This window comes from Salmo salar, chromosome 03 (assembly GCF_965601325.2).
Source record: "Salmo salar chromosome 03, fSalSal1, whole genome shotgun sequence".
Lineage (NCBI taxonomy): Eukaryota > Metazoa > Chordata > Actinopteri > Salmoniformes > Salmonidae > Salmo > Salmo salar.
Window position 1 is genome coordinate 5,417,908 of NC_138293.1, and position 24,593 is coordinate 5,442,500.

Below are 24,593 nucleotides of genomic sequence, written 5' to 3' on the forward strand. Positions count from 1 at the left end.
CTCCTCGAGGCCAAAAGAGTTTACACTCATTATTAACATCATCAGACAGTGTGGACAGTGTGGCACCTCGCAACATTGCCTCTTCAACCTCAGGAGGCTGAAAAAATTTGACTTGTCACCTAAAACCCTCACAAACTGAAAGTATCCTGTCGGGCTGTATCACCGCCTGGTACGGAAACTGCACCGCCCGCAACCGCAGGGCTCTCCAGAGGGTGGTGCGGTCTGCACAACGCATCACCGGGGGCACAGTGCCTGTCCTCCAGGACGTCTACAACACCCGTTGTCACAGGAAGGCCAAAAAGATCATCAAAGGCATTAACCACCCGAGCCACAGCCTGTTCACCTCGCTATCATGCAGAAGGCGAGGTCAGAATAGGTGCATCAAAGCTGGGATGAAGAGACTGAAAAACCGCTTCTATTTAAAGGGCATCAGACTATTAAATAGCCATCACTAGCCGGCTTCCACCTGGTTACTCAGCCCTGCACCTTAGAGGCTGCTACCCTATATATATATACATAGACATGGAATCACTGGTCACTTTAATAATGGAACACTAGTCACTTTAATAATGTTTACATACTGCTTTACTCATTTCATATGTATAGTATATACTCTAATAATGTTTACATATATACTGCATTCTATTCTACTCTATTTTAGTCAATGCTACTCCGATATTGCTCATCCTAATACTTATATATTTCTTAATTCCATTGTTTTACTTTTATATTTGTGTGTATTGTTGTGAATTGTTAGATACTACTGCACTGCTGGGGCTAGGAACACAAGCATTTCACTACACCCACAATAACATCTGATAAATATGTGTATTGACCAATAACATCTGATAAATATGTGACCAATAACATCTGATAAACATGTGTATGGACCAATAACATCTGATAAACATGTGACCAATAACATCTGATAAACATGTGTATGGACCAATAACATCTGATAAACATGTGTATGGACCAATAACATCTGATAAATATATGCATGTGACCAATAACATCTGATAAACATGTGATGTATCGTATTGTACTCACCTGGGTTGAAATCTTGAAACAGTGGTTGCGTTGGGCGGTGTTTGCACTTTTGGGACTTGTCTCATTGGTTACATTCCAACAGTCAAGTTCAATCAAGCACAGCTAATGGACTTGACATGATTTAAAATAGTATGTGAACCCAGGTCTCACCCCCTACAACGGTAGCTGTTTGTCTAAGTGATCTATCGTATTGTAAGGACAAATAGCATTTGAACCCAGGTCTGGTATTGTAAGACCTATTCTAAAGCCACTTTCCTCCAAGCATCAGAAGCATCAGGTAGGATAACCATCTCTACTCTCAGGGTGATAAGGCCATTTGGCTCAGATCTGGGGCTGTGTCCCAAACGGCACCTTATTCCCTATATAGTGCACTACTTTTGACTAAAGCCCCTACGAGCCCTGGTCAAAAGTAGTGCACTATATAGGGAATAGGGTTCCATTTGGGATGCACTTGTAAGTACAGGCTGAAAGGACAATCAAAGGTGAGATAGCTTTTCTCTTTTCCTCCCAACAGACCAGTGAGCATTTCACATAACGCATTCTCCTCTCCTTCTGTTCTCCTCTCCTCCACTCCTCCTCTCCTCCTGTTCTCCCCTCCTCCTACTCTCCTCCTCTCCTCCAGGTATCCTCCCCTCCTCTCCTCCACTCCTCCAGCTCTCCTCTCCTCCTACTCTCTTCCTCCTCTCCTCTCCCCCTCCCCTCCTCTCCTGTCCTCCTCTACTCCTACTCTCCTCTCCTCCTCCAGGTCTCCTCTCCTCCTACTCTCCTCTTCTACTCCAGATTTCCTCTCCTCCTCTCCTCCAGGTCTCCTCTCCTCCAGGTCTCCTCTCCTCCTCCTCTCCTCTCCTCCTACTCTCCTCCTCCAGGTCTCCTCTCCTCCTACTCTCCTCCTCCAGGTCTCCTCTCCTCCTACTCTCCTCTTCTACTCCAGATTTCCTCTCCTCCTCTCCTCCAGGTCTCCTCTCCTCCAGGTCTCCTCTCCCTCTCCTCCTACTCTCCTCCTCCAGGTCTCCTCTCCTCCTCCTCTCCTCCTACTCTCCTCCTCCAGGTCTCCTCTCCTCCTCTCCTCCTACTCTCCCCCTCCTCTCCTCCAGGTCTCCACTCCTCCTCTTCTCCTCCCCTCCTCCTCACTTCCTCTCCTCCACCCAGCAAACCTAACTGCTTTCCAGTCATCCTAAAACAATTGCAGCCGTAAAGAGGCCCTACAGTCTACATCTCGCATGAGTCTCAAATGGCACCCTATTCCCTACATAGTACACTTCTACAACACTGGGACCCTATTCCCTATATAGTGTACTACTACAACACTGGTACCCAATTCCCTACATAGTGCACTTCTACAACACTGGGACCCTATTCCCTATATAGTGTACTACTACGACACTGGGGCCCTATTCCCTATATAGTGCACTACTACAACACTGGGACCCTATTCCCTATATAGTGCACTACTACAACACTGGGACCCTATTCCCTATATAGTGCACTACTACAACACTGGGACCCTATTCTCTATATAGTGCAGTACTACAACACTGGGACCCTATTCCCTATATAGTGCACTACTACAACATTGGGACCCTATTCCCTATATAGTGCACTACTATAACACTGGGACCCTATTCCCTATATAGTGCACTACTATATCACTGGGGCCCTATTCTCTATATCACCACCTGGATTGGGGCATGTAGCAACATTTAAAAATGTGTTTCTTACAAAAGTAGAGACTCAGAGCTAATAAATACAGTTGAGGAACAAGGGGTAATGAATTCTGCTTTGAAAGTTGATAAAATTGTAACCCCACTTTTGAGAAAATGGCCCGTGAGCTCTCACCTACTGGAGCGCTCTTATTTGTCTACACCCATTCAGCATCGTTCACACCCACTTAAGCTTTAGCCCCACCCATCTCTTTAAGGATTCACATGTGAGGCCATGCACCCCATTATTTCTATTTCTACTTTGCACTTTCTTCCACTACAAATCTACCATTCCAGTGTTTTACTTGCTATATTGTATTTACTTCGCCACCATGGCCTATTTATTGCCTTTACCTCCCTTATCTCACCTCATTTGCTCACACTGTATATAGACTTATTTTTCTACTGTATTATTGACTGTATGTTTGTTTTACTCCATGTGTAACTCTGTGTTGTTGTATGTTGTCGAACTGCTTTGCTTTTTCTTGGCCAGGTCACAATTGTAAATGAGAACTTGTTCTCAACTAGCCGACCTGGTTAAATAAAGGTGAAATAAATATAAATAAATGTGCTGAACAGAGTGAGTAAGGTAGTGTAGTAAAACAACCAAAGATTTCAAGACTAAAAGTGATGAAAGTAGTAGCAGAAAGTAGTAGTAAAAATACACTTTAATTAGTCCTTGGCCTATACCCTAATCTGACTTTGGTGCAGGTCATGTTGATCTTCACATTACCGTCTCTGGTAAACACACACTATCTCAAATAAAAGCTATGTTTATTTGTCACATGCATAGGATACAGAAGCTGTAAACGGTACAGTGAAATGGTTACTTGCACAGTGTAGTCTTTGGTTTAGACATAGCTAGCTAGCTAAACAACGAACCAGAATCCCAATTTATGTATCATGCACCATGCATGCATCTGTAGGTAGCTAAAGCTAACCAACTAGGTTCAATGTTAGCTAGCTAGCTAACAAATAACATTACTACACAGATCATACACGTAACGTTAGCTAGCTAGCTAACAAATAACATTACTACACAGATCATACACGTAACGTTAGCTAGCTAGCTAACAAATAACATTACTACACAGATCATACACGTAATGTTAGCTAGCTGGCTAACATTAGGCTATAACTAGCAATGCAAATGGCTTTCTGAGATACTAATAATATTACTACACAGATCATACATGTAACGTTAGCTAGCTAGCTAACAAATAACATTACTACACAGATCATACACGTAATGTTAGCTAGCTAGCTAACATTAGGCTATAACTAGCAATGCAAATGGATTTCTGAGATACAAATAATATTACTACACAGATCATACACGTAACGTTAGCTAGCTAGCTAACAAATAACATTACTACACAGATCATACACGTAATGTTAGCTAGCTAGCTAACAAATAACATTACTACACAGATCATACAGGTAACGTTAGCTAGCTAGCTAACAAATAACATTACTACACAGATCATACACGTAACATTAGCTAGCTAGCTAACAAATAACATTACTACACAGATCATACACGTAACGTTAGCTAGCTAGCTAACAAATAATATTACTACACAGATCATGCACGTAATGTTAGCTAGGTAGCTAACAAATAACATTACTACACAGATCATACACGTAACGTTAGCTAGCTAGCCAGCCAACTAACGTCAGGTAGCTAACAGTACGCTTTAACTTGTAATGAAAACAACTTTTTTGACAAAAGTAGAAACTTATAATATCTGACAATGTAGCTAGACTCTAACCCGTATACATGATAATGAACGCTTCTCCCTCTGTCATGGATGTTCGCCCTTAGTTTGAAGATGTCATCTGGAGACAGGTGTTTTATACTGTGTTCTCTTTTCGACTCTCTCCGCATTCGGTAATCATCTCTCTGCTTCCGCCGGGCATTTCACTGATTTCAAAACTCGATCAACTTCTTCCGTGACAACAACACTGTTATTAATCGCCTTTTCTTCTGATGACAGTGATGGGAGAAGACTCTACAATGGTTCAATGAAAATGTTTGTACCTAAATCAGGGATTTCCTCATTGTCTGATTCATTTTCAGTGTCAGAGAGAGTCAGCATGGTGCGATTGCCTCCAGAAGGTAGTCCATCACAACTTTTTCCCCACTGATCTTTGTCGATAGAGCGTTTAACTTCAGGGCAGCAATGCAACACTTTTACAGTTCTTCATGATATCTTTCAAAATAATTGTGTTAGCAAGGATTATCTACACATACTGAACAGCTCATGTTATAGACAGAAGCATGCTACATGGCAGACCAATCAGAACTCATCTCTCGGCATGTCCAGCCCATCCATTATCTCAGCCAATCATGCCTAGCGGGAAGTTTCTTGTATTTTTCCGTAGCTAAACCAACTAGGCTCGTAATTTAACTATTGTATTCGTATTTACAGATGGCATACACGTTTGTTATTAAGGCACATGAAAATTCACATGTTCCAGAAGTCATTTCTGCCCAAAATGCATTTTGATTAAAAAAAATAAACGTTGAAATGTCTCTCCTGTAAAGTAGTGACGTGCAACATACGCCTAGCTTCTTGCTTTCAGCCGTCAAGAGGCCCTACATCTCAAATGGCACCCTATTCCCTACATAGTGCACTACTATGCAGCTATGGGCGCTGGTCAAAAGTAGAGCACTAAATAGGGAATAGGGTGCCATTTGGAACACAGACTACATCTCATATCTCTGTTTTGTTCAGAACCAAGTGTTTGTTTAGTTAACGAGGGGAGATCAGAGCTTCTGACTGGCAGCTGGTGAATGCTACTATTCTATCAGACAGAACAGAACAGAGCAGACAACCAGCTAATGCTAATTGCCCACCATTCAAGATGTGTGGGGCTGAGGGGAGACAACAGCGTTATCTGGAGTACTCTCAGAGTGGGAGATACAATCAGAGACACCTCTTAACCAGGTGCTGAGTAGGACTTTAATCAGATATGTTACATTTAGACGGCAGGTGGAACGCAGGGAAGGGAGAGGGGGGGGGGGGAGGTGGTGTTAATTTGTAGGTCGAGGCTTTTCCGGATCGTCACGGTAACCTTTGCCCCGCCCCCTTGTTTTCCGACATCAATCAATTCCAAATGGGGAAAAGTAAACGCTTCCCTCCGCTTCTGGCAGGTCATTTCTCCTGGAACAGATTAGAGCGACACACACACTGATGTTGACGCAGACACACACACACACACACACACACACACACACACACACACACACACACACACACACACACACACACACACACACACACACCCTAAGCCTGCCTGCTTAAAATGAGTGGCGTCCTTCCTAATAAATTGTCTGTGTGTCACTGGGGGGTTCCAATCTATCTGTGGTGCAGCCAGTCAGCCAGCCAGCCAGCCAGTCAGCCAGTCAGCCAGCCAGCCAGCCAGCCAGCCAGCCAGCCAGCCAGCCAGTCAGCCAGTCAGCCAGCCAGTCAGCCAGCCAGCCAGCCAGTCAGCCAGTCAGCCAGCCAGCCAGCCAGTCAGCCAGTCAGCCAGTCAGCCAGCCAGACAGCCAGTCAGCCAGTCAGCCAGCCAGCCAGTCAGCTAGCCAGTCAGCCAGCCAGCCAGTCAGCCAGCCAGCCAGCCAGCCACCCAGCCAGTCAGCCAGCCAGTCAGCCAGCCAGCCAGTCAGCCAGCCAGCCAGCCAGCCAGCCAGCCACCCAGCCAGCCAGCCAGTCAGCCAGCCAGTCACCCACCCAGCCAGCCAGCCAGCCAGCCAGCCAGCCAGCCACCCAGCCAGTCAGCCAGCCAGCCAGCCAGTCAGCCAGCCAGTCAGATTGGAGAGGGAAACAATATCCATTAGTCTGGAGAGCTACCTTTGCTAGAAACATTAAGAAGAAAAAAAAGCCGCTGCTATCCTCCATTCCATTAGTCCAATTCCTCTGGACCCGTGTGTATGTGTTAGAGTTCGCATCGGGCCTGAAAATCTGAGCCCGGTCCGACCCAAACTCGGTGAGCTGACGCTCGAGCCCAGGCCCGGTCCGACATCACAGAAATTAAATGACCCCGAACCTGAAAAAAGCACGATTTTTGAAAAACAAATTTTCCTTAAACTGTTTGTGAGAACAATGCGGCGGAGTCGGGCGGCAGTGGAGTGAGGAGACAAGGAAACAGCCATTGGGCCTAGAAAAAGCAGAGCGAGAGGAAAACTCAATTTACACTGAACAAAAATATAAAAGCAACATGTAAAGTGTTGGTCCCATGTTTCATGAGCTGAAATAAAAGATCCCAGACATTTTTCATATGCACAAACAGCTCATTTCTTTCAGATTTTGGGCACAAATTTGTTTACATCCCTGTTATTGAGCATTTCTCCTTTGCCAAGATAATCCATCCACCTGACAGGTGTGGCAGATAAAGAAGCTGATTAAACTGCATGATCATTACACAGGTGCACCTTGTGCTGGGGCCAATAAAAGGCCACTCTAAAATGTGCAGTTTTGTCACACAACACAATGCCACAGATATCTAAAGTGTTGAAGGAGTTGACATGGTGACTGCAGGAGTGTCCAACAGAGCTGTTACCAGAGAATGTAATTTAGCGAATTACGTCCAACCGGCTTCACAACCTCAGACCATGTGTATGACGTTGCGTGGGTGAGCGGTGGTTTGCTGAGGTCAACGTTGTGAACAGAGTGTCCAATGGTTCCGGTGGGGTTATGGTATGGGCAGGCATAAGCTACAATTTGAATGCACAGAGATACTGTGACGAAATCCTGAGGCCCATTGTCGTGCCATTCATCCACCGCCATCACCTCATGGCCCCATGTCACAAGGATCTGTTCACAATTCCTGGAAGCTGAAAGTGTCCCAGTTCTTCCAGACATGTCAACCATTGAGCATGTTTGGGATGCTCTGGATCCAGTTCCCGCCAATATCCAGAAACTTCGCACAGCCATGGAAGAGGACGGAAGTACCTTCCACAGCCTGATTAACTCTGCGAAGTAGTGCTGATTGATGCAAATGGTGGTCAACCAGTCAGGATCTTGTGTTTCTTATCCACGCCTCTACCTTTTTTTTAAGGTACGTATATGTGACCAACAGATTAATATTATTCCCAGGCATGTGAAATACATAGATTAGGGCCTAATATTTTTTGTTTCAATTGACTGATTTCCTTATATGAGCAGTAACATACTCTGTTTCACGGAAACATGGCTCTCTCGGGATATACTGTCGGAGTCGGTCCAGCCATCTGGATTCTCAATTCATCGCGCCGACAGGAATAAACATCACTCCGGGTAGAAGAACAGCGGGGGGTGTATGTTTGTTTCATGATTAACAACTCATGGTGTAATTGTAATAATATAAGGGAACTCCTTTTGTTTACCTGATCTAGAATACCTCACAATCAAATGCCGACCATATTATCTCCCAAGAGAATTCTCTTCGGTAATTGTCACAGACACACATATCTCACACATATCTCCCTCCTCAAGCCGATACCACGACGGACATCAAGGAACTTCACTGGACTTTATGCAAACTGGAAAACCATATATCCTTAGGCTGTATTTATTGTAGCTGGGGACAACGCATCACCCGGGGGATAAACTACCTAAAACCAGACAACCATAGTCCCCATGCCCAGGAACGCCAAGGTAACCTGCCTACATGACTATCGCCCCATAGCACTCACATCTATAGCCATGAAATGCTTTGAAAGGCTGGTCATGACTCACATCAACACCATCATCCCAGACATCCTGGACCCACTCTAATTCACATACCGCCCCAACAGATTCACAGATGACAACATTTCTATTGCACTCCGCACAGCCCTCACCCACCAGTAAAAAAATATATATACTTTTGTAAGAATGCTGTTTATTGACTACAGCACAGCATTCTACACCAAAGTCCCCTTCAAAGCGCATCAATAACCTCAGGACCCTGGGACTGAATACCTCCCTCTACAACTGGATCCTGGACATCCTGACGGGCCGACCCCAAAACTTCCGCCATACTGACCATCAACACGGGGGCCCCTCAGGGGTGTGTGCTTAGTCCCCTCCTGTACTCCCTGTTCACCTACAACTGAGTGACCGTGCACGATTCCAACATTACTTGGGCCAAGCTTCCTGCCATCCAGGACCTCTATACCAGGCGGTGTCAGAGGAAGGCCTTAAAAATTGCCAGAGACTCCAGCCACCCTTGTCATAGACTGTTCTCTCTGCTACCACACGACAAGCGGTACCAGTGGACCAAGTCTGGAACCAACAGGACCCTGAACAGCTTCTAACCCCCAAGCTATATCTCTGCTGAACAAGACTGCTGAATAGTTAATCAAATGGCTACCTGGACTACATGCTTTGACACTTTTTTCACTAACTCCCTTGCACTGACTCTACCCACCCACACAAACATACTTCCACTGACACTCCAATACACACAAACACACATATACACACACACACACACACACACAAACACACACACACTACATATGCCCAGACACACATGAATGCTGACGCCACACACACTCACACTTTACCCCTACCTACAGTATACTGCTGTTACTGTCTATTATCTATCCTGTTGCCTAGTCACTTTACCCCTACCTACAGTATACTGCTGCTTACTGTCTATTATCTATCCTGTTGCCTAGTCACTTTACCCCTACCTACAGTATACTGCTGTTACTGTCTATTATCTATCCTGTTGTCTAGTCACTGTACCCCTACCTACAGTATACTGCTGCTACTGTCTAATATCTATCCTTTATCCCTACCTACAATATACTGCTGTTACTGGCTATTATCTATCCTTTACCCCTACCTACAGTATACTGCTGCTACTGTCTAATATCTATCCTTTATCCCTACCTACAGTATACTGCTGTTACTGGCTATTATCTATCCTTTACCCCTACCTACAGTATACTGCTGCTACTGTCTATTATCTATCCTTTATCCCTACCTACAGTATACTGCTGTTACTGTCTATTATCTATCCTTTACCCCTACCTACAGTATACTGCTGTTACTGTCTATTATCTATCCTTTATCCCTACCTACAGTATACTGCTGTTACTGGCTATTATCTATCCTTTACCCCTACCTACAGTATACTGCTGATACTGTCTATTATCTATCCTTTACCTCTACCTACAGTATACTGCTGCTACTGTCTATTATCTATCCTTTACCCTTACCTACAGTATACTGCTGTTACTGTCTATTATCTATCCTTTATCCCTACCTACAGTATACTGCTGTTACTGTCTATTATCTATCCTTTATCCCTACCTACAGTATACTGCTGTTACTGGCTATTATCTATCCTTTACCCCTAGCTACCTCAATTACCGCGTACCCTGCACATCGACTCGGTACTGGTAATCAGGAAGTCATAGGATGTATTCTGTTAAAATGTATGGGCGTTAACAGTTGCCACTGGAATATGGGCTTCTCCTGTTACTGAGATGCGCTCCAGTTTACATTCCAGACTATTCTTATCGCAATTTGAAACATTTAAATAATCAGAAAAATAAGTTTCATCATGGCCACAAATTTCCTTGGAATTATGAGAATATTGGAATCCTGGTGTAGCTGAGAGAGAGCCGTAGTAGGCTAAACGCCAATTTATGCTTGATCTGTAAAAATGTGGTCAGAGGCATGCAGAGGCCAAACTGAGCTCCATACCGCACCGGCGTACGCCTCTCAAATTTTGTAACAATGTGGAGGGCTTGGTCTAGCTCCTGACTGACGTGATTGGTTGACGGTAGGTGAGGGCGGGAGGTCCTGTATAAACGCAAACTCACTTCCTCGACAACTCCATTCACATCAGATCTGGGCTGCTCCACGAAGCGCAAAAAAGTATGAATGCGCTGACTTCTGCAGAGGCCATATCGCCATGCTGCACGGCCAATGCAGACGTCAGATTGACCATGTAAGCGCCTTTAAAAGGTGCGCAGACACACACAGCACAGCAAGCCCGAAACCAGCCCGGCCTGGATCAATTCACAGAATTTGAGGCCCGGCGTTGAGTTCCATCCAGTTCGGGCTGAGAATGAGAACTCTAGCGTCTGCAGGGCGATGGTGTTGGTGGTGATGATATCGCCTCATTTGAGCGATCAATGCAACATTAAAGAGACGGATCATTGAGGCAGACGCAGAACGCAAATGAATGACAGGGAAAGCATTTTTTTATGAAATTCAATGTGCGAGAAGGGTTAATAGGATCGAGGGCTTGATGGGAAAGAAATCATTGTTTAATTAAAATAGATTTGAGGTATTTTTTTTACATTAAATTCACTGCCACCGCCGTCATTGTCATCAAAGCTTTTGTCTCAATTCCCATTGTTGTCACACAAGGGATGAAGATGGGGGTTTTGATGTGGTGGAATAGCCAATACCAATACCAAAAACCAATAGAGATTAAATAGTATTACACATTTAAAACAACATCCAATATCTCTGTCTTTCAATGGTTTAAGTGTTCAAAAGGTAAATTATATTATTCTATTGTTATGGGTCCCATTTTCATAGTGTTGTTTTGAGGGAACTTTTTGCATGTGTAAGTTCCTTCATTATAATATACTGTACACAAAATAAGGAAAATTATATACAGTGTTTTTTTCTTTGAGGTATACGGAGTATTTTAGGTATACGGGGTATTTGAGGTAAAGTATGTGGGGTATTTGAGGTATAGTATATGGGGTATTTGAGGTATAGTATATGGGGTATTTGAGGTATAGTATGTGGGGTATTTGAGGTATATGGGGTATTTGAGGTATAGTATGTGGGGTATTTGAGGTATATGGGGTATTTGAGGTATAGTATGTGGGGTATTTGAGGTATAGTATATGGGGTATTTGAGGTATATAGGGTATTTGAGGTATAGTTATGGGGTATTTGAGGTATAGTATGTGGGGTATTTGAGGTATATTAGGTATTTGAGGTATAGTAAATGGGGTATTTGAGGTAAAGTATGTGGGGTATTTGAGGTATATAGGGTATTTGAGGTATAGTTATGGGGTATTTGAGGTATATAAGGTATTTGAGGTATAGTATATGGGGTATTTGAAGTTCAGTATATGGGATATTTGAGGTACAGTATATTGTGTATTTGAGGTATATGTTGTATTTAAGGTACATGGGGTATTTGAGGTAGAGTATATGGGATATTTGAAGTATATGGCATATTTAAGGAAATGTGGAGTATTTGAGGTATATGGGGTATTTGAGTTATAGTATATGGGGTATTTGAGGTACAGTATATGGTGTATTTGAGGTATATGTTGTATTTAAGGTACATGGGGTTTTGAGGTAGAGTATATGGGATATTTGAAGTATATGGCATATTTAAGGAAATGTGGAGTATTTTAGGTATATGGGGTATTTGAGTTATAGTATATGGGGTATTTGAGGTACAGAATATGGGCTACTTGAGGTATAGTGTATTTTAGGTATATGGGGTATTTGAGGTATATGGGGTATTTGAGGTAAACTTAGCAAAAAAAGAAAAGTCCTCTCACTGTCAACTGCGTTTATTTTCAGCAAACTTAACATGTAAATATTTGTATGAACTTAACAATATTCAACAACTGAGACAAACTGAACAAGTTCCTCAGACATGTGACTAACAGAAACGGAATAATGTGTCCCTGAACAAAGGGGGGGTCATAATAAATTGTACCAGTCATTATCTGGTGTGGCCACCAGCTGCATTATGTACTGCAGTGCATCTCCTCCTCATGGACGGCACCAGATTTGCCAGTTCTTGCTGTGAGATGTTATCCCACTCTTCCATCAAGGCACCTGCAAGTTCCCGGACATTTCTGGGTGGAATGGCCATAGCCCTCACCCTCCGATCCAACAGGTCCCAGACGTGCTCAATGGGATTGAGATCCGGGCTCTTCGCTGGTCATGGCAGAACACTGACATTTCTGTCTTGCAGGAAATCACACACAGAACGAGCAGTATGGCTGGTGGCATTGCCATGCTGGAGGGTCATGTCAGGATGAGCCTGCAGGAAGGGTACCACATGAGGGAGGAGGAAGTCTTCCCTGCATAGCGTTGAGATTCCCTGCAATTACAACAAGCTCAGTCCGATGATTCTGTGACACACCGCCCCAGACCATGACGGACCCTCCACCTCCAAATCGATCCCGGTCCAGAGTACAGGTCTCGGTGAAACGTTCATGCCTTCGACGATAAACGCAAATCCGACCATCACCCCTGGTGAGAGAAAACTGAGACTCGTCAGAGAAGAGCACTTTTTACCAGTCCTGTCTGGTCCAGCGACGGTGGGTTTGTGCCCATAGGCGACGTTGTTGATGTCTGGTGAGGACCTGCCTTACAACAGGCCTACAAGCCCTCAGTCCAAGTCTCTCTCAGCCTACTGCGGACAGTCTGAGCACTGATGTAGGGATTGTGCGTTCCTGGTGTAACTCAGGCAGTTGTTGTTGCCATCCTGTACCTGTCCCGCAGGTGTGATGTTCGGATGTACCGATCCTGTGCAGGTGTTGTTACACGTGGTCTGCCACTGCAAGGATGATCAGCTGTCCGTCCTGTCTCCCTATAGCGCTGTCTTAGGTGTCTCACAGTACGGACATTGCAATGTATTGCCCTGGCCACATCTGCAGTCCTCATGCCTCCTTGTAGCATGCCTAAGGCACGTTCACGCAGATGAGCAGGGACCCTGTGCATCTTTCTTTTGATGTTTTTCAGAGTCAGTAGAAAGGCCTCTTTAGTGTCCTAAGTTATCATAACTGTGACCTTAATTGCCTACCGTCTGTAAGCTGTTAGTGTCTTGACAACCATTCCACAGGTGCATGTTCATTAATTGTTTATGGTTTATTGAACAAGCATGGGAATCAGTGTTTAAACCCTTTACAATGAAGATATGTGAAGTTATTTGGACTTTTACGAATTCTCTTTGAAAGACAGGGTCCTGAAAAAGGGATGTTTCTTTTTTTGCTGAGTTTATATGGGGAATTTGAGGTATATGGGGTATTCACTATATATTTTACCTCTTGGGGATGTCATTCGAAAACATAATGTTAACTTTCGCTGCTATGCGGATGACACACAGCTGTACATTTCAATGAAACATGGTGAAGCCCCAAAATTGCCCTCGCTGGAAGCCTGTATTTCAGACATAAGGAAGTGGAAGGCTGCAAACTTTCTACTTTTAAACTCGGACAAAACAGAGATTCTGTTCTAGGTCCCAAGAAACAAAGAGATCTTCTGTTGAATCTGAAAATTAATCTTGATGGTTGTACAGTCGTCTCAAATAAAACTGTGAAGGACCTCGGCGTTACTCTGGACCCTGATCTCTCTTTTGACGAACATATCAAGACTGTTTCAAGGACAGCCTTTTCCATTTACGTAACATTGCAGAAATCGGAAAATGTCTGTCCAAAAATGATGCAGAAAAATTAATCCATGCTTTTGTTACTTCTTTTGTTACTTCTAGGTTAGACTACTGCAATGCTCTACTTTCTGGCTACCTGGATAAAGCACTAAATAAACTTCAGTTAGTGCTAAATAGGGCTGCTAGAATCCTGACTAGAACCCAAAAATGTGATCATATTACTCCAGTGCTAGCCTCCCTACACTGGCTTCCTGTTAAGGCAAGGGCTGATTTCAAGGTTTTACTGCTAACCTACAAAGCATTACATGGGCTTGCTCCTACCTATCTTTCCGATTTGGTCCTGCCGTACATACCTACACGTACGCTACGGTCACAAGACGCAGGCCTCCTAATTGTCCCTAGAATTTCTAAGCAAACAGCTGGAGGCAGGGCTTTCTCATATAGAGCTCCATTTTTATGGAATGGTCTGCCTACCCATGTGAGAGACGCAGACTCGGTCTCAACCTTTAAGTCTTTATTGAAGACTCATCTCTTCAGTAGGTCCTATGATTGAGTGTAGTCTGGCCCAGGAGTGTGAAGGTGAACGGAAAGGCACTGGAGCAACGAACCACCCTTGCTGTCTCTGCCTGGCCGGTTCCCCTCTCTCCACTGGGATTCTCTGCCTCTAACCCTATTACAGGGGCTGAGTCACTGGCTTACTGGTGCTCTTCCATGCCGTCCTTAGGAGGGGTGCGTCACTTGAGTGGGTTGAGTCACTGACGTGGTCTTCCTGTCTGGGTTGGCGCCCCCCCTTGGGTTGTGCCGTGGCGGAGATCTTTTGGGCTATACTCGGCCTTGTCTCAGGATGGTAAGTTGGTGGTTGAAGATATCTCTCTAGTGGTGTGGGGGCTGTGCTTTGGCAAAGTGGGTGGGGTTATATCCTGCCTGTTTGGACCTGTCCGGAGTATCATCGGATGGGGCCACAGTGTCTCCCGACCCCTCCTGTCTCAGCCTCCAGTATTTATGCTGCAGTAGTTTATGTGTCGGGGGGCTAGGGTCAGTCTGTTATATCTGGAGTATTTCTCCTGTCTTATCCGGTGTCGTGTGTGAATTTAAGTATGCTCTCTCTAATTCTGTCTTTCTCTCTTTCTTTCTCTCTCTCGGAGGACCTGAGCCCTAGGACCATGCCTCAGGACTACCTGGCCTGATGACTCCATGTTGTCCCCAGTCCACCTGGCCATGCTGCTGCTCAAGTTTCAACTGTTCTGCCTGCGGCTATGGAACCCTGACCTGTTCACTGTGATTACTATTATTTGACCATGCTGGTTATTTATGAACATTTGAACATCTTGGCCATGTTCTGTTATAATCTCCACCTGGCACAGCCAGAAGAGGACTGGCCACCCCTCATAGTCTGGTTCCTCTCTAGGTTTCTTCATAGGTTTTGGCCTTTCTAGGGAGTTTTTCCTAGCCACTGTGCTTCTATACCTGCATTGCTTGCTGTTTGGGGTTTTAGGCTGGGTTTCTGTACAGCACTTTGATATATCAGCTGATGTAAGAAGGGCTATATAAATACATTTGATTTGATTTGGAATTTGATTTGATATTTGAGGTATATGGCATATTTGAGGTATATGGGGTATTTATGGTATAATATATTGGGTATTTGCGATATATGGGGTATTTTAGGTACAGTATATGGTGTATTTGAGGTATATGGGCTATTTAAGCTATATGGGGCATTTGAGGTATATGGGGTATATAAAGTATATGGGGTATTTGATGTATAGTATATCAGGTATTTGAGGCATATGGCGTATTTGAGGTATATGGGGTATTTAAGGTATAGTATATGGGGTATTTAAGGTATAGTATATGGGGTGTTGAGGTATATGGGGGTATTTAAGATATATTGGGTATTTGAGGCATATGGCGTATTTGAGGTATATGGGGTATTTAAGGTATACTATATGGGGTATTTGAGTTATATGAGGCATATGAGGTATTTGAGGTAAAGTGCATGGGCTATATGAGGTAAAGTATGTGGGGTATTTGATGTATAGTATATTGGGTGTTTGAGGTATATGGGGAATTTGAGGTAGAGTATATTGGGTATTTGAGGTATATGGGGTATTTAAGGTATAGTATATGGGGTATTTAAGGTATAGTATATGGGGTGTTGAGGTATATGGGGGTATTTAAGGTATATTGGGTATTTGAGGCATATGGCGTATTTAAGGTATATGGGGTATTTAAGGTATACTATATGGGGTATTTGAGTTATATGAGGCATATGAGGTATTTGAGGTAAAGTGCATGGGCTATATGAGGTAAAGTATGTGGGGTATTTGATGTATAGTATATTGGGTGTTTGAGGTATATGGGGAATTTGAGGTAGAGTATATTGGGTATTTGAGGTATATGGGGTATTTGAGGTATAGTATATGTGGTATCTGAGGTATATGGGGTATTTGAGGTATAGTATATGGAGTATTTGATGTATATTATATGGAGTATTTGAGGTATAGTACATGGAGTATTTAGGGTATAGTATGTGGGGTATTTGAGGTATATGGGGTATTTGAGGTATAGTATATGGAGTATTTTAGGTATAGTATATGGAGTATTTGAGGTATAGTATATGAGGTATTTGAGGTATAGTATATGGAGTATTTGAGGTATATGGGGTATTTAAATTACATGGGGTTTTTGAGGTGTAGTATATTGGGTATTTGAGCTATATGGCATATTTGGGGTAAATGGGGTATTTGAGGTATATGAGGTATTTAAGGTATATGGAGTATTTGAGGTACAGTATTTGGAATATTTGAGGTATTTGAGGTATAGTATATGTGGTATTTGAGGTATATGGGGTATTTGAGGTATAGTATATGGAGTATTTGATGTATATTATATGGAGTGTTTGAGGTATAGTACATGGAGTATTTAGGGTATATGGGGTATTTAAAGTGCATGGGGTTTTTGAGGTGTAGTATATCGGGTATTTGAGCTATATGGGGTATTTGAGGAATATGGGGTATTTGAGGTATATGGGGTATTTAAGGTATATGGGGTATTTAAGGTATATGGGGTATTTAAGGTACAACATATGGGGTATTTGAGGTATATGGGGTATTTAAGGTATAATATATGAGGTATTTAAGGTATATGGGGTATTTAAGGGATATCGGGTATTTAAGGGATATGGTGTATTTAAGGTATAAGGGGTATTTGAGGCTTATGGGGTATTTAAAGTATAAGGTGTATTTAAAGTGTATGGGTTATTTGAGGTATACTATATGGGGTATTTGAGGTATAGTATGTGGGGTATTTAAAATCTTACACCCTTTTCTATATATAGCTTCTCATTTACAGATGATAGACAAATCATTGAAAATAAATGGGGGGTTTTCAATCATTGAATAAAAATGTCACTTTAATCTGAAATGACCCCAACCCATCCTTACTCCATGAAGCTCTCCCACTTCCTATCCCACTAGTCTGAATGTGTAACCATGGTGACAGCATTTCCACTTCCTATCCCACTAGTCTGAATGTGTAACCATGGTGACAGCATTCCCACTTCCTATCCCACTAGTCTGAATGTGTAACCATGGTGACAGCATTCCCACTTCCTATCCCACTAGTCTGAATGTGTAACCATGGTGACAGCATTCCCACTTCCTATCCCACTAGTCTGAATGTGTAACCATGGTGACAGCATTCCCACTTCCTATCCCACTAGTCTGAATGTGTAACCACGGTGACAGCATTTCCACTTCCTATCCCACTCGTCTGAATGTGTAACCATGGTGACAGCATTCTCACTTCCTATCCCACTAGTCTGAATGTGTAACCATGGTGACAGCATTCCCACTTCCTATCCCACTAGTCTGAATGTGTAACCATGGTGACAGCATTCTCACTTCCTATCCCACTAGTCTGAATGTGGAACCATGGTGACAGCTGGTGTGTATAAGGTCCTTTCTTGTTTATACCAAAACATTGGTATAAAATCCATGAGATATTGTAGAGCATCCATTTAATCTGATGGAGTTAATTCCCAAATTTAGGGATTTGGAGTTTTGGATTTGGAGTTTTGGATTTGGAGTTTTGGATTGGGTTTTGGATTTGGAGTTTTGGATTTGGAGTTTTGGATTTGGAGTTTTGGATTGGGTTTTGTATTTGCAAACTACCCTCTTTTCTATCAGTGTCATCGAGCTGTCTTACCTTTGAGCATCCAAACAAACAACTATTTTACTGTATGTTATTGTAGCCAGTTCTTACCTATGGACATTTTACTGTACGGTAGTATGACCAGTTCTTACCTGTTGGCATCCATGGGTCTGCTGTAGGCTTCTCTCTGGTGTTAGCCTGTTCCCAATCTAGATCGTCCTCTCTCCCCTGGCTGTACCCGCAGGCTGCAAACGGCTTGACAAAGTCACAATCACCTGTTACAAAAGACAGAAGAGAATCATTCACAATTCATCTTGTTTGTGCAACTATTCCATTTACTCCACACCATAATGAAATGAAAACAATAAATTACATTCATAACATTCATTATCCTCCCCCCCCCCCCCCCCCCCCGTCTCTATTTATAATGCAATATGGCCTCTGATGCTGAGATGCTGAGACAGGTTGAAGTGAGACACAGTGAGGGATTAGAACAGCCGTCGATGCACAACACACATTAGCCACATTAGCCAACATGGCAGTCCAATTTCACTATGACAAGTATGAAATGTCCTGACTCCATCATCGTTCGGAGGTTGTCTCTGTGCCAAACGGCACCCTAAATTCCCTATTTAGCGCACTACTTTTGACCAGAGCTCTATGTGTAGTGCACTAACTAGGGAATAGGGTGCAGTTTAGAACACAACAATAGTGTTCCAAACTGCACCATCTAACACACATTGATTTATTTTTTCCTCTAACAGCAGTTAGTGCTGCAGCAGCAATACAGTCTATGGGACTTAACTGTTCTGCTGTTCACCTGTCTTTCATTTACACACACACACACACACACACACACACACACACACACACACACACACACACACACACACACACACACACACACACACACACACACACACACACAGACGTATGCACACACACACAGAGAGAGAAAAGTAAGCACATGCACACACACATACACACACACACAGACACGCACGCACGCACACGCACACACACACACACACACACACACACACACACACACACACACACACACACACACACACACACACACACACACACACACACACACACACAGACCACTGTAATCCGTTCTACTGCCTCTACTCTGAAGCTGACAGTGAGGAATCATTAGGAGGTGTGTGTGTGTGTGTGTGTGTTCAGCTCTGCCTGTTGGTGTGCGATCGATTAATACACACTCCTTTAATCCTCCCACCTATAAGGCCATTCAACACAATTTTAAAGGTTCCTCCCACCTATAAGGCCATACAACACAATGTTAAAGGTTCCTCCCACCTATAAGGCCATACAACACAATGTTAGGTCCTGATCTGGCTACGCTGTATGGCTGTGGGCTACACTAGTTCATTTAGCAGAAAAGATTTGCTTAGAATTTCATGGCATTATTTTATAGTATGATGATGAACACAATTGAACAAAACTGGATTAAAATTATAGTTTCTCCAAATGATTTGACGAAGTGCGCACATGTGGCTATTCTGTGTTGAGCAGTTAACAAAGAAATAGGTACCCCTTTATGCTTAGTTTAGAGTTATTAACGTTTTGCTGTATGATTCGATTTTTAATACATTCTAAGGCTGCATGATTCGACTCTAATGACGACGTGAAAAAAGTTGCATGAAAGGTATGAGCTCTGCTTTGTTTTTTGGGGGGTTTTTGTGCAGGCTGTACACACTTCATCAGTCTCTCATTCACAATTTCCCTTTGTGTGGCCGTAATTCCCTTTAAAAAAAATCCATGCCTTTTTTTGCGGCCAGTGGCTGTTGTGGCCTTGGGCTGAATATAATAATTGTAATTCCCTTCCTCCTGCGTGCTTCGTGCCCCGAAGCACCTCTCACTCACATAGCTCTCCGTCACGTGATCGGGTCTTTCTCACAGGCTACAAGTGAAGACAAACACATCGGGGATGTAACCGTGCATGTCCTTATCCAATTCCGAGGTGCATATTGAAGATATTGGAAGAACTGTCCACATTTACTTTTCGTCAGCCAATAAGATGAGTAGGCCTAACGAACAGCAAAAGCACTAGCCTACGTCAGTCTTCTATCCCACATAGTACAAAAGTTGACCTATTCAGTGCGAGAAATAAATATTCCAAACATAGCCTGGGACAGTTGGGGGATGTGATAGATTAATACTACCACTAGCATCAAATTTTTTTTTTTAAATGCAATATGGCTGACACAACAGATCAGAACATTTAGCTTAAAATGTTGGTAAACTATTAGGCTATTTCTTTACATTATAAGCACAGCAATGCGCACATGGCAGTTCCATTAGCGGGAAAACACCATTATCAAAAGTGACCGCTGTCCCCCATAGTACAAAGGTTGACCTATTATATTCTGTTTGCTAAATAAATTATCCAAACATAGTCTGGAACAGTTGTGGGATGGGATAGATCCCAAATTAATACAACCACAAGCATCAACAAAAACTTTTTTTTTTTTTTAAAGCAATTAAGCTGAACTCAACAGATCAGAACGTTTAAAATGTTGATAAACTGTTGCGCCTTGATCACACCAATAGCGTTGTTGTGTAAAAAAGTACGCAGCATCAGTTGGAACTATGTCGATAGTTCAACATTCACCTTCTGCTACCATTTCTGTCAAGCCGTCTACGCATACAGTTTGATCGCATACATTCGATACATCCAATGTGTGCACCAGACAGAACGCACTGCAACAAGGCAAACGCAGTGTTCCATGTAAAGCCTCCAAAAACAATCATCAAGTTTACAGACGGCACAACAATAGTTGGCCTGATTACCAACAATGACCAGACAGACCACAGGGAGGTGGTGAGGGCCCTGGTGGAGTGGTGCCAAGAAAATAACCTCTCACTCAATGTCGACAAAACAGAGGAGATGATCGTGGACTTCAGGAAAGAGCAGAGGGAGCACGCCTCTATCCACATCGACGGGACCGCAGTTGAGAAGGTGGAAAGCTTCAAGTTCCTCAGGGTACACATCACTGAAAATCTGAAATGGTCCAACCACACAGACAGTGTGGTGAAGAAGGCGCAGGGATCCTCCTCTTTTTAATAGAGGCCATCATTCTGTTTTCTCCTGCAATTGCATAGCCTATAGCAATGTTGCGCAACATGAGCTCATGAGCTCTCATGAAGTGTTTGGTTAGATTTTCCATTACATTTACATTGATGTCAGAGTGATTAGAGGGACAATAGAGAGCCGAGTACCAGGCAGTTAGCAAGTTTAGTAGGCTACTAATGACCAGCAGCAGCATCAGAGCTTGGAGAAGCCTAATTACCTTGACTAAACTGTCATCACGTGGAATTTGACTGCCTTCATGACTCGTGACTGCCCGTGTGGTGGTCATACGATCACCGTAAAAGACCTAGTCATACCTATGTTTGTTGATCTTGTCAACAAAAAAAGTTATTAAAGTGGTTGGCAATATCAAAGGGTTTGTTATGAACAAGCCATCTGCCTCAATGAAAGATGGAGTCGAGTTTGCTTTCTTGCCTAGAATTTTATAAAAAATACTACAGAGCTTCTTACTATAATTCTTTAAATCATTTATCTTTACTCCAGAGTATAGTTTCTTCTTCTTTTTGTTTAGTTTAGTTACATGATTTCTCAATTTACTGTATGTTTGCCAGTCTGATGTGTTGTCAGACTTATTTTCTATTCCCTTTGCCTCATCCCTCTCAGCCATACAATTTTTAAATTCATAATCTATACATGGGGATTTGGCAGTTCTAACAGTCAGTTTTTTGATGGGCGCTTGCCTATCAGTAATTGGAAGCAGCCGTTTCATAAATGCTTCAAGTGCAGCATCAGATTGTTCCTCATTACACACATCAGACTAACAAATATTTTTCACATCTTCAACATAGGAATCACTACAAAACCTCTTGTATCATTGTTTATACACAATTTTAGGTCCAATCTTTGGAACTTTGTTTATTCTAGATATGGCTATTATATTATCGTCATTACATCCGATGGGTGTGATTACTGATTTAGAGCAGATTTCTTCAACATTAGTAAAGATGTGATCAATACACGTGGATGATTTAGCTCCTGTTCTGTTTGTAAATACCCTGGTAGATTGACTAATGACTTGAACCAGATTGCATGCACTGGTTACAGCTTGGAGCTTCTTTTTTGAGTGGGCAGCTTGATGACAACCAGTCAATATTTAGGTCACCCAGAAAATATACATTATCCAACATTTCAAACATATAGTCCAAATACTGACTTTTAGCACTTGGTGGTCTATAGCAACTTTCTACGCGTATAGGCTTTAGGTGAGGCAGATGAACCTGTAGCCATATTGCTTCCACATCATCTGACATTAGATCCTCTCTCAGCCTAACAGGAATATGACTCAGGACATACATGGCAACACCTCCACCATTTGCATTTCTATCTTTCCTGTATATTATATAACCATGTATAGCTACCACATCATCATCAAATAAATGATCTAAGTATGTTTCAGAGATGGGACAGAATATGAATGTTTTCTGATGTTAATAAGCTGTCCATTTCATGAACCTTGTTTCTCAGGCTACATATGTTATTATGAGCAAATTTTTTGTCCTTTTCTGGGTTGCTAGTCTGTTTTTAGTTCTATTCTGAGAGGCTGACCCGAGGTAGACATGTCCGTGACATTTACATTTGATTCATTGGTACTGAGTGAGCTGCCAAACAGTTTCAGAACAAACAGTGGAATTCAATTCTTTGTGCATTTGATTATTTCTGACAATACCCTCGGAGATAACAGTTAAAGGAACATAGATCAGGTTACTTACAGTCACTACACTTCTAGTTTTCTGAGATATAATACCTTTTCCATCTCCTCTGTTACTTATTATGACAGGGAGGATGCAGTTTTCTATGTTGATGGAGATCATCCTGGAACCCCTGCGGTTAGGGTGAATCCCATCTCTTTTAAAGACTGTTGGTTGCTCCCACACGAAGTGAAAATTGTCACAAAAGGAGACATTCCTGTCTTTGCAGAGTTTCTTCTGGAACTCATTTAGGGCAGCGATGTGGCTGTAACCCCTTCTATAGCATGGCAAAGGGGAGCTAGAGATTACTGTTCTCTTCCCTGTGCCAACAAGGGTGTTCAAGATCATTTCGTAGTCCTTCTTCAGTTCCTCAGATTGCCAAAAGCGAATGTCGTTAAATCCAACGCGAGTGACAGGCCAAAATCTCTCACCATCGAGCTGCCCACGACGATGGTTGTCGTGACAGAATCCGATGGGGAAGGAAGAGGGGGAACAGAACGGGCCTGCCCTGGGCAGGGGGAAGGAGGTGTACTTCGTCTCATGCCAGCCGTACATGTACCAGTAGCAGTGGATGGAGTCAGAATCTTTGGGGAGATGGAGGGCCCAAGACCTTGTTTCCTTTGGTCGACAACTGGCTGAGCTGTGGAGGAGGGCCGAAGACCTTGTTTCCTTTGGTCGGCGACTGGCTGAGCTGTGGAGGAGGGCCCAAGACCTTGTTTCCTTTGGTCGGCAACTGGCTGAGCTGTGGAGGAGGGCCCAAGACCTTGTTTCCTTTGGTCGACAACTGGCTGAGCTGTGGAGGAGGGCCGAAGACCTTGTTTCCTTTGGTCGGCGACTGGCTGAGCTGTGGAGGAGGGCCCAAGACCTTGTTTCCTTTGGTCAGCGACCGGCTGAGCTGTGGCTGGTGCCCCTGGACGGCTGTTGGCTGTTGGTGTATTCCCAAGATCAGAGCTGACTCCCAGGGACGGTATGTAGCCTAGTGGTTAGAGCGTTGAGCCAGTAACCGTCGTTCTGCCCCTGAACAAGACAGTTAACCCACTGTTCCTAAGCCGTCATTGTAAATAAGAATGTGCTCTTAACTGACTTGCCTAGTTTAATAAAGGTTAAAAAAATATATACAAAAAATATTGGAAAAAAAATCCACTTGGGCAAATCCACCGGGGCAAAGCAGGGCAAAGCTGTATAATAGATCAGATTTTCTAGGATATATGGAGGCTAACCAGACTGCCTCCCACCGACCTCCTTTGCCTTGCCAGTGTCCAGTCTCCCACTGGCTGTGGAGTTGAGTTTACCAATCTGTCCGGTGGATTGGAGCAGGTCAGTACCCCCTGACTCATCAACCCCTTTGGCTGTACGAGGCATTCAGAACTGATATTGTGTGTGCCTGGGCTTCATCATAGAACAAAGAAAGCACATCTTGTTTTTCCTGCAGCTGAGCTAGCAGCCGGAGAATCTCTACCTTAAGCTGTTTGATGATAATTCAATTGGAACAGACAAAGAATGTATGTTCATTTAGGAGTT

General features: G+C 43.2%; 1 protein-coding gene across 1 annotated transcript in view; it reads right to left on the reverse strand.

Moving 5' to 3' along the window:
• The window catches only part of ptprma (protein tyrosine phosphatase receptor type Ma), a 296,460-nt gene that overhangs the window by 182,581 nt on the left and 89,286 nt on the right, over positions 1-24,593 (reverse strand). Inside the window, exon 2 of the mRNA XM_082973036.1 lies at positions 18,419-18,541. Coding sequence (XP_082829162.1) covers positions 18,419-18,541 — 123 coding nt within the window. The remainder of the gene's footprint in view (positions 1-18,418; positions 18,542-24,593) is intronic.